This window comes from Monodon monoceros, unplaced genomic scaffold, assembly GCF_005190385.1.
Source record: "Monodon monoceros isolate NGI ecotype Baffin Bay Population unplaced genomic scaffold, NGI_Narwhal_1 Super_Scaffold_12, whole genome shotgun sequence".
Classification (NCBI taxonomy): Eukaryota; Metazoa; Chordata; class Mammalia; order Artiodactyla; family Monodontidae; genus Monodon; species Monodon monoceros.
Window position 1 is genome coordinate 159,078,341 of NW_021703768.1, and position 10,509 is coordinate 159,088,849.

The 10,509-nt window shown below is 59.3% G+C and overlaps 2 protein-coding genes across 5 annotated transcripts in view; both read right to left on the reverse strand.

The window, feature by feature from the left end:
- Positions 1–6,859, reverse strand: part of PLIN4 (perilipin 4) — a 12,313-nt gene extending 5,454 nt beyond the window's left edge. For both annotated transcript variants that reach the window (XM_029218112.1, XM_029218113.1), the window contains exons 1-4: positions 5,945–6,859; positions 5,288–5,435; positions 4,428–4,489; positions 1–2,084 (exon numbers count right to left, since the gene is read on the reverse strand). The exon at positions 1–2,084 is cut by the window's left edge and continues 1,040 nt beyond it. In XM_029218112.1, the coding sequence (XP_029073945.1) occupies positions 1–2,084; positions 4,428–4,489; positions 5,288–5,435; positions 5,945–5,995 (2,345 nt within the window). In that variant the 5' untranslated portion in view covers positions 5,996–6,859. The remainder of the gene's footprint in view (positions 2,085–4,427; positions 4,490–5,287; positions 5,436–5,944) is intronic.
- Positions 6,860–9,332: 2,473 nt separating this feature from the next.
- The window catches only part of PLIN5 (perilipin 5), a 9,361-nt gene continuing 8,184 nt past the window's right edge, over positions 9,333–10,509 (reverse strand). For all 3 annotated transcript variants that reach the window (XM_029219174.1, XM_029219173.1, XM_029219175.1), the window contains exon 8: positions 9,333–10,362. In XM_029219174.1, the coding sequence (XP_029075007.1) occupies positions 9,832–10,362 (531 nt within the window). In that variant the 3' untranslated portion in view covers positions 9,333–9,831. The remainder of the gene's footprint in view (positions 10,363–10,509) is intronic.

Below are 10,509 nucleotides of genomic sequence, written 5' to 3' on the forward strand. Positions count from 1 at the left end.
ACGGTTCCTTTGGCCACACCCATTGCCCCATGGAGTCCAGCGGACATAGCATCTTTGGTGCCTGTGAGGACGGTCTTGGTGGTGTCCACGCCCGTCTGGACGGTGCCCTTGGCCATGTTCACTGCCCCAGTGAGCCCAGTGGACACTGCATCTTTGGTGCCTGTTAGGACAGTCTTGGTGGTGTCCATGCCCATCTGGACGGCCCCCTTGGCCACGCCCATTGCTCCAGTGAGGCCAGCAGACACTGCATCTTTGGTGCCTGTGAGGACGGTCTTGGTGGTGTCCATGCCAGTTTGGACAGTGCCCTTGGCCATGTTCACTGCCCCAGTGAGTCCAGCGGACATTGCATCTTTGGTGCCTGTTAGGACAGTCTTGGTGGTGTCCACGCCCGTCTGGACGGCCCCCTTGGCCACGCCCACTGCTCCAGTGAGCCCAGTGGACACTGCATCTTTGGTGCCTGTCAGGACGGTCTTGGTGGTGTCCACGCCCATCTGGACGGTTCCTTTGGCCACGCCCATTGCTCCAGTGAGCCCAGTGGACATTGCATCTTTGGTGCCTGTCAGGACAGTCTTGGTGGTGTCCACGCCCGTCTGGACGGCCCCCTTGGCCACACCCACTGCTCCAGTGAGTCCAGCGGACATTGCATCTCTGGTGCCTGTCAGGACAGTCTTGGTGGTGTCCACGCCCATCTGGACGGTTCCTTTGGCCATACCCATTGCTCCAGTGAGCCCAGTGGACACTGCATCTTTGGTGCCTGTCAGGACGGTCTTGGTGGTGTCCACGCCCATCTGGACGGTTCCTTTGGCCACACCCATTGCCCCATGGAGTCCAGCGGACATTGCATCTTTGGTGCCTGTGACGACGGTCTTGGTGGTGTCCACGCCCGTCTGGACGGTGCCCTTGGCCATGTTCACTGCCCCAGTGAGCCCAGCGGACACTGCATCTTTGGTGCCTGTGAGGACTGTCTTGGTGGTGTCCACGCCCGTCTGGACGGTGCCCTTGGCCATGTTCACTGCCCCAGTGAGCCCAGTGGACACTGCATCTTTGGTGCCTGTCAGGACGGTCTTGGTGGTGTCCACGCCCGTCTGGACGGTTCCTTTGGCCACGCCCATTGCTCCAGTGAGTCCAGTGGACATTGCATCTTTGGTGCCTGTGAGGACGGTCTTGGTGGTGTCCACGCCCATCTGGACGGTTCCTTTGGCCACGCCCATTGCTCCAGTGAGCCCAGTGGACATTGCATCTTTGGTGCCTGTCAGGACGGTCTTGGTGGTGTCCACGCCCGTCTGGACGGCCCCCTTGGCCACGCCCATTGCTCCAGTGAGGCCAGCAGACACTGCATCTTTGGAGCCTATCAGGACGGTATTGGTGGTGTCCATGCCAGTCTGGACGGCCCCCTTGGCCACGCCCATTGCTCCAGTGAGGCCAGCGGACACTGCATCTTTGGTGCCTGTGAGGACGGTCTTGGTGGTGTCCACGCCCGTCTGGACGGCCCCCTTGGCCATGTTCACTGCCCCAGTGAGTCCAGCGGACATTGCATCTTTGGTGCCTGTTAGAACAGTCTTGGTGGTGTCCATGCCAGTCTGGGCAGTGCCCTTGGCCATGTTCACTGCCCCAGTGAGCCCAGCGGACACTGCATCTTTGGTGCCTGTCAGGACGGTCTTGGTGGTGTCCACGCCCGTCTGGACGGTTCCTTTGGCCACGCCCATTGCTCCAGTGAGCCCAGCGGACACTGCATCTTTGGTGCCTGTGAGGACGGTCTTGGTGGTGTCCACGCCTGTCTGGACGGTTCCTTTGGCCACGCCCATTGCTCCAGTGAGCCCAGTGGACATTGCATCTTTGGTGCCTGTTAGGACAGTCTTGGTGGTGTCCACGCCCGTCTGGACGGTGCCCTTGGCCATGTTCACTGCCCCAGTGAGCCCAGCGGACACTGCATCCTTGGTGCCTGTGAGTGTGGACTGGGTCATGCCCAGGCCTCCTTGGACCACGCCTTTAGCTGTGTCTACGACGTTGGCCATCCCACACGAGAAGGCATCCTTGGTCCTGGTCATCTTGGACCACACTAGGTCATTTGTCCTGGAGATGACCTGATGAGGAAGGACATTCGTGATCAAGCAGAGAGTGCTAGACACCTCACTCCCCACCCTTCCCCAGATCTCCACCTCATCCCTAACATGCCCCAGGGAGTGGGACCTTCCTCCCAGAGGCCCAGCCTGCTCACCTCCCACCCCGACATACCTCCCTCCCTGGCTTCCAGGATACAGCCTACTGAGCTCTGTCACAGCGCCACATGGTTCCCCTGACACAATAGATCCCCCACTGCTGACAGCTCTTCCCTAGCACCTCTGGGACCCTCCTTGCTCAATATCCCTTAGCCTTGTACTCAGTAAGCCATTGACTTACATGTTTTCTTCATCTTGCCTAATCTCTATGGCAATTTTGAGACAGGTTTCCCCATCATGGGGAGAAATTTGAGGAGGCCAAATGCTTGTTAGCATGAACGTATTCAAGTAAGAGAAGGGGATCTGGGTATCTATGTTTAGAAAAGTAATAACTGGAAAAGTACAGGGCCAAGTATTGGGTTTGAGCCATAGGAAACTGTCGATAACTCAGTAGGTCAAAAATGAGGGCAGTTTCCCTCTTGTTCATCCAAACTGCTGAAGGGCTGTGATGGCCTCAGGGTTGCCACCACCCAGGTTCAACCAGCAGTTTCCTATTTCCAATTCAGGGGTTCTTAACCCAGGGTTAGGGGTGACCCAGGGTGATCCTGCCCCCCCTCCCCTCCAGGGGACACTGGGCGATGTCTGGGGACATCTGTGACAATCACAACTTCAGGGAAGAGGGTGCTCTTGGCATTGAGTGAGTGAGTGAGTGAGTGGGGTCAGGGATGCTGCTCAACAACCCCCAGTGCCCAGGACGGCCCCACACAGAGGATGACCCGGCCCTGAGTGGGCAAGACGACTGAAGTTGAGAAGCCCTGAAATGTTATTCTCACCACCTGCCTCCTGCCCAGCATCGTCTCAAGTGGGCATCTTGCCCACAGAGACCTGGGTTCAGCTCTTTCCCACACTTGCTGTGTTACCTCAGGCAAGCCACATCCCCTCTCTGAGCCTCATCTGAAGAGTGGCAATTAAAACAGCACCTCCTGGACTTCCCTGGTAGTGCAGTGGTTAAGAATCCGCCTGCCAACGCAGGGAACATGGGTTCGAGCCCTGGTGCGGGAAGATTCCACATGCCACGGAGCAACTAAGCCCGTGCGCCACAACTACTGAGCCTACACTCTAGCGCCTGCGAGCCACACCTACTGAAGCCCGCGTGCCTAGAGCCCGTGCTCCACAAGAGAAGCCACCAAAATGAGAAGCCTGCGCACCGCCACGAAGAGTAGCTCCCGCTCGCCACAACTAGAGAAAGCCCATGCACAGCAACGAAGACCCAACGCAGCCAAAAATAAATAAATAAATAAATAAAATAATCCCCTCCCAGCCATTTAAAAAAACAAATAAACAAAAACAATAAAAACAGCACCTCCTTCAAAGATTGGCAGAGAAAACTGAGTCAAGGTGCCTGAAGCACTTTGCAGGGAACAGGTGCTCCATTAATGCAAGTGAAGAGGGGTGGAGGGGGAGGAGTGAAAAAGTGGGGAGGGGGGCCCTCAGCTGCCGGGGTCCATTTTAATTTGTGCCACAGGGTGAGCCCGGTGGTTCTTTGCCCTCCGAGATGCTCAGCTCTGGCCGAGCTCAGGGCAGAGCGGAGTCGAGGAAGACTCCAGTGTGGGGTGTGTGCTGGGCGGAAGGGTTGTATCAGGGCTCTGTCACCCTGCTATGGCCCTCAGCAGTCTTACATCAGCCACTCGGCTTGCCCTGGCCCTGGGGACGTGGTTATATGGGCGGTCCCCGGTCATCCAGGACCGAAGGTGGATGCATCGTTGGCCACTGTTCAGCCTCTGACTGCCCAAGGTTCAAATCCCATGCTACAATGTCTTGCTGTGTGACCTGCGGCAGGTGGCTTGGCTTCTCTGTGCTTCAGCTTTTGTGTAGGGTTCTATTGCTCCCTTCCTCGCAGGATGGTTGGGAGGCTTAACTATTAAGCAGCACATGTAAACACTGAGCCCAGAGCCTGACACAGGGTGAGTGAGTTACCACTGTTTGGGTCGTAATGTGCTAGGCACAGAACTGGAGTGGGGGTGGGGGGTGTCTGTAGACCGGATGGAGCCTCATGGTGCCAGGCAGTAAGGCAGTACTGCACCCATTTCACAGATGTAGAAACAGAGGCTCAGAGGGGAAGACTGGCCTGGAATCCCACTGGGGTGTCTGCCTGCTCCTTGGCCTATGACAACCCCCAGACGGCAGGAACTGAAACATCCCAGGAGGAGGTACCCAAGGGGAGGCGGAGGCCGTCAGACCAGACCAGGCTCTACCAGCCCCTCTCACCCTGTCTGAAAGCGGCAGTGTCTTCTCAACGCCCCTGGTCGTCTGATCCGGGTCGGTGGCCACTGTGGGGACAAAAGCCAATCAGGCAACCCAGGGAGGGACACGCGCTGGCATCAGCCACCCTGAAGCCCATTGCACAATCAGTGGGCACAGCCCAAAAGGTCAGGAATGTCCCAGCTGCCCTGCAAGGGACGGCAGAAGGTGACATCCACGGCCATGGGTCTGGCTCCCTTAATCCCCAGGGGTGGTCTCCTGGAGCAGGGGTTCTCTAGAGTTTTCTCTGCCTGGGTCCTGGGTGCTGGACGCCCACCCAGGGTGATGCAGGGAGAGGACGTGGGGCCCCGCCCTGCCCCACTCCACCACAGCTGGCAGCCGCCTACCGGGCCTGGGTATGTGGAGCAGAAGTCAGCTGCCTCCGGCTCCGGGCCCAGAGCGGCCGCCCTAGCCTGAGCTCCCCTGCACCAGCCCCGCTTCAGGACTTGGAGCTAGGGCTGCCCCGAGCACCCCAGCTGAGCAGGCTGTGTGGCGCCAGGGAAGCTGCTGCCCCTCTCTGGAACCAGGATCAAAATCTTTGATGAGCTTAGACATGCAGAACGCCCAGCCCCTGGTCCACAGGGCGTCAGAAATGGGGTGATGGAAGGTGGACGGGGGGGTTGAGAATGTGGGGGGCATTGCTGGCTGTGCCCCCTTGGGCCACTTATATTTATGCCTCAGGTCCCCATCTGGCGCTAAATGAGCATGCCAGCTGCGTGGGGTCTGTTGAGGTGACGCAGGCACCTATGAAGCACCCCCAAGATGGGCAGAAGTCCCTGCAGGGGTCCATCTCCAGAGCTCCCGCCTCCATGGAGCTGTCCACTCACCCTCAGCCTGGGGCTGGGCAGTCTCGGCGGCTGGAGCACTTGTGGGATGGGCGACCGGCTGGGCCTCTCTCGCTGAGCTGTGGGCGTGGGCCACCGGGTTCTGGGCAGAACTGAAGCCAGGCAGGGACCCAAAGAAGCTGCCCAGGGTCTACATGGGGTGGGGGGCAGCATGAGCAGAGCCAGGCCGTGGTGGCGGTGGGGTGAGGGGAGCATCAGAGAGCCCTGGGTTCCCAAACCACCTCAGGCCTTGCTCCTGGATGACCTCGGCCACTCTGAGCCTCAGTCTCCTTGCCTGAGCAATGGGCAGGTTCAGCCTGCCTCCCATGGACAGAGAGAAAGTTCATCCTCTGGGTCTCTCTCCTTTTCCTTCCGTGGCCCACATTTCTCAGCTGGGGAAACTGAGGCTCAGAGAGGGGCCGAGGCTAGCACAGGGTAACACAGCAAGGAAAGAACTGAGGCTTGAGTGCATCCTCCCACCCCCCACCCTCCAGCTTGGGACCGGAGGGAAGATTGGCACTGTGGCCTTCAGAGCCCTCCCTCCCCCACACACCCCCAGGAAGCCCCTCCAGACCCCAGGACTGTGGAGGTCACCTTTCCAAGGTTCTGGGGTCTCTCCAGGCCCCAGTTGTGATCTTTCCCTCCCACGCCTGCCCTCACCTTGCCCTTGGGTTTGGGGGGATCCCGGCGTCCTTCATCTTGAGCAGACATGGTAATTCTCTAAGCAGCTGGAAGGGCAGAGAGGGGGCATGAATGGCGGGTCCCGGGCCTCCTGCCCCACACCCATAACCCTGAGAAGTCCCCCGATACCCGCCCAGAGGCCAGCCTCACCCTGGCATTGCTTACCTGGATCGTGTGAGGGTCCCCTGGAGTGACAGGCAGCACAGCTCTGCTCTCAGCTCCCAGGCCTTATAGGGTCTGGGGTGGTGCAGGCCTGGCCGGCAGAGGCAGGCGGCCAGTGGGCCAAGGGAGGGCCCTGGATAGTCACGTGCCTGCCCGCTCCAGCGTGGGCCCCGGGCCCAGCACCTTTCCCCTCCTCTCAGCACTGGGCAGCCTCTGCCTGTGGCACCCACCCCCACCAGGCTGAGTGATTCACGGGCCGTCCTGTACCCTCAAGGCACAGCCTGCACACTCTCGGCCTCTGATTTCCATCTGTGTGATGGGCATGGTTCAAGTCGCTCTGCTGGGCCACCTTGGCCAGTTACCATCCTTGTGCTTCAGTTGCCCCCTCCAGACTCCTCACCGTGGCCCACAAGGTCTTACCTTCCTCCCTGCCCTCATCTCCCTCCCTCTCTGCCCCCCTCACTCACCATGCTTCAGCCACACAGGCCTCCTCTCTGTTCCTCCAAATCTCCAGGCATGGCCCTGCCCCAGGACCTTTGCACCTGTTATTCCCTCTGCCTGGAGCATCTTCCCCAGACACCCACACAGCTTCTTCCCTCACCTCCACCAGGCCTGTCTTTTGTTCACTGCTGTGTCCCCTGCAGTAGAACAATACTTGGCACACAGTTGGCAACTTAATAAATGTTCAGCTAAACGGACCAACTCATAGGGTAGTTGTGAGCGTGAAATGAGGTCACGCATGTAACCTGTTAACCCCAGTGCCTGGTACCTAGCAGGTGCTCAACAAACATCAGCTTAGCATTGTCCAGGCAGAAAGAGAGGAGCAGGGTCTGTCCTGAGCAGTGAGGGGACATGTCACTCTCCAGAAGGGACTTCCCTTGAGAAAGGGCCTAAATACAGACCAAGACAGGACACCAACAGAACTGGAGGTGCCCTAGAAGTGAGATCCAGGCCTGGTGGGCTTGGGCCAGCCGAGGGTGGATTCCTGGAAGAGGCATCCTTTACCTGAGGCCACAGAGCTGGGAAGTGGCAGAGACAGGATTTGAACCGAGATCCAGAGCCTATATGCCAGCAGGCTGTCTGTGGGTGGGTGTGCAGGCAGAGAAATGACTGCTACGCCCTCCTTGAATGCCCCCTGACCGCCCCTGGGACAGGGATCCCAGCTGTGTCCAGTTGATGACTCTGGGTGCTAAGCTGGGAGGAGGGAAGGTCCAGCCACTGGGCCTGATGACCCCCAGGTCGTTTCCTTGGAGCCATCACTGTGTTTGCCAAACAGTTGGGGAACAAAACAGGGGTGTCTCCCAAACTCCTCAGCCAATGCTTCCCAAAGGTGGTGGCAAAGGGGGGTGGGAAACCCAGGGTGTGCCTCTCCCCTCCCCTCCCCTCTCCGCAGGGCTGCCACAGCATAGCAAAGGGGGAGAAACCCAGCAAAAATAACAAAAATCATAAACACCGAGTCAGGTCCCTTCCCTCCTCTGCCCACAGCCCTCCAGGGCTCCCACCTCCCTCAGGGTAAAAGCCGAAGTCCTTCCTGTGGCCCACAAGACCCACCCTGTCCCCTCCCTGCCCTCCCCTCCTCCCTCTCTTCCCCTCGCTCACTCTGCTCCAGACACACGGGCCTCCCGGCTGTTCCTCCAACACGCCAGGCCCGGTCCTGTCCCAAGACCTTTGCACCAGCTGCCCTTTGTGAGGAATGCTCGTCCATCTTTGCACATATGTCACCTTTTCAGAAAGGTCTTCCTGGACCCCTCCTCTCCTATTTTAAAAAATATCGCCCTCCTAGAGGGCAGAATTTTTCTGCATTTTCGTCACTGCCGTGCCCGCAGGGTGCAAGACTATCTGGCACACAGCAGGCGCTATTTAATAACTATTTGTTAAATGAACCAACGAATGAGTGAATGAACGATAGCTTCCACCGGTGAACGGCCTACTAGGATTGAGAGCTGCTACCTTACTCCTACTTTCATACCTGTTTCACAGAGGAGAAAACTGAGGTCTGGAGAGGAGCAGTAGCTTACCCATCCACTTGTAGGCAAGGGAGGGACTCAACCTCAGGGCCTTAACTACTGCTCCCTCCCCCCAAATTCCAGGACTTACCTCATGCTCTTTCCCTCCCCTCAGGGCTGGTCATACTGATTCTCCACTGCCATGCCTTTGCCTGAGCCGATCCCTCTGTCACCTGCCCCTTCTGTGTGTCATTCAGCTCATCCTCACCAAGCCTGGCCCTCCAGGAGCCCCCAGCCTTGTGAGGGAAGAGAAGGCAAGGCTGCCTGTGGTTTATGTCCAGGTAGAAAGCAACTTGGAGCCCCAAGAAGGTGGGCTGCAGAGGGTTGGAGCTATCCCACCAGGGGAGAGTCAGGGAAGGCTTCCTGGAGGAGGTGTCATTGGGGCTGGACTTAAGAATGGATGAGATGTAGCTGAGAGATGGGGGGAGTGGGGGAGGCATTCCAGGCACAGCCTGAACAAAGGCCCTGAGGTGGGGGAATGTGCACAATTCAGTGGGACTGCAGCAGTGTCTCTGTCAGCCCAAGGATGAAACCAGAAGTCCTCAAGTGCCAGGGTGAGGAGCGTGGACGTTTGGTCTGAGGGCAAAGGGAGCCACAGACATTCCCGAGGAGGGGCAGGGAAGTGAATCTAACTGGTGGGAAGTGGTTGGGACTCCCAGAGCCACCCCTGGACCAGGTCCCAAGGAAGCCAGGGAACACCCTGACCTCACCACATCAGACTGTGCTTTCCCAACACCCTGCCCGGCCACAGGGGAGTTTAAGGGACAGCGAAGAACACGGTCAGAGGACAGGGGGCCCCCACGAGACTGGCCTGTGCCCCTTACCCTGCGTTTGTGTCCCCCATCCTGACCAGTGCAGCCAGAAAAGCCACAGCAAGTTCAGCTCCTACAGGTCCAGTGAGGAGGGCATAGGAGGGGCTGCTCCCCCTCAGCCCCCTCCTCTTGATCCTTTGCAGTTTCCAAGAAATTCATTAAAGTGGGAACAGCTTCCATTCCAGGAACCTACATCTGAATGCTTAACCCGGGTGGGTGGGGCACTAACCGTGGAACTCCGGACAAGATGTCAAGTTGGTCAGGGACGCATCACTCCTTTCAAATTTCGAACCCTAGCTTGTGCCATACGGCCGCACACCTCTGAGGCCCCCAGCACCCCGCCACTGAGACCCACCTCGGCTGGAACAGAGGCCACTGGCCTTTGCGCAACACGAAGCACCTTTATTCTGGAGAGCAAAACCCCAAACAGCAAAGCAAGTGGGTGTGGCAGGTCCAGCTGTTGAAGCATCTTTGGGGACCCCTCAGTCCAGGATAGACAAGCTGGGGGAGGAAGGGGACACTCACTTTTCAAAACCCCAAACAGAAGCGTGTGCTTCTATCTGGGCAAAACATGCGACTCTCTGGGGAGTTTTGATCAGCTTCTTGGGGTGGGGCAATGCGGGACCACAGCCAGTGAATGCAGCTTGGGGCTAGTCAGACCTGAGTTAGGTTCAAGTCCTCATATGTCCAAGGGAAAGACTGGGGAGGGTCTAGTATCAGTGAAGCTGGTCTAGGATTCAGAGTTAGGTCCCCAGCCCCCAACTCTGCCTGGGCCAAGGCCAAGGCATCGTCTAGTAATGCTGATGCATGGCCGCTAGGGGGCAGCAGGGATCTCGGGGTGCAGGACAGCCTCCAGCTGCCTTCGCTGCCCAACGGCCCCATCGGGTCAGAAGTCCAGTTCTGGCATCAGGGTGTGCTTGCGGCGGCTGGGGGGCTCAGGCTCCTCCTCGGGAATGTCCCCGGGGAGGCCCATCCCGTCCCCGTACTGGGCTTGCCAGGCTCTCTGCTGGGCCGGCCAGTTCAGGTGTGCCCAGCGGGGGTCGGGCCCCCCCACGACCTCATCCACCAGGGCCTCCAGGTCGGGCGGGGGCCCGGGCCGCTCCACGAGGATGGGCGCGAAGGGCCCGACCAGCCAGGGCAGGGGCACGGCCTGCGCCACCAGCTCCAGCAGCTCCTCCACGCACGTGTAGGCCTGGGCCACGCTGCCCCGGCCCTCGGCCAGCACGGCCGCCGGCACGTCCCCGAAGCAGCTGGCGTCGGCGAAGGCGGCCTGCAGGGCGTCCACGCTGCGCCGCACCTCGGCTACCTTCTCCTGGGCGCTGGGGGGCAGGCCCCGCACGCTGGTCTCCAGCGCGTCCACGGTGCTCTGCAGCTCCCGCATCAGGCTGCGGGACAGCACCAGGGTCTCCAGCTCTGCCTGCGGGGGACGGGGTGGCGGGGGGAGAAGGGGGAGAAGGGGGAGTAGGGAGAGTAGGGAGAGTAGGGAGAGTAGGGAGAGTAGGGAGAGTAGGGAGAGTAGGGAGAGAAGGGAGAGAAGGGAGAGAAGGGAGAGAAGGGAGAGAAG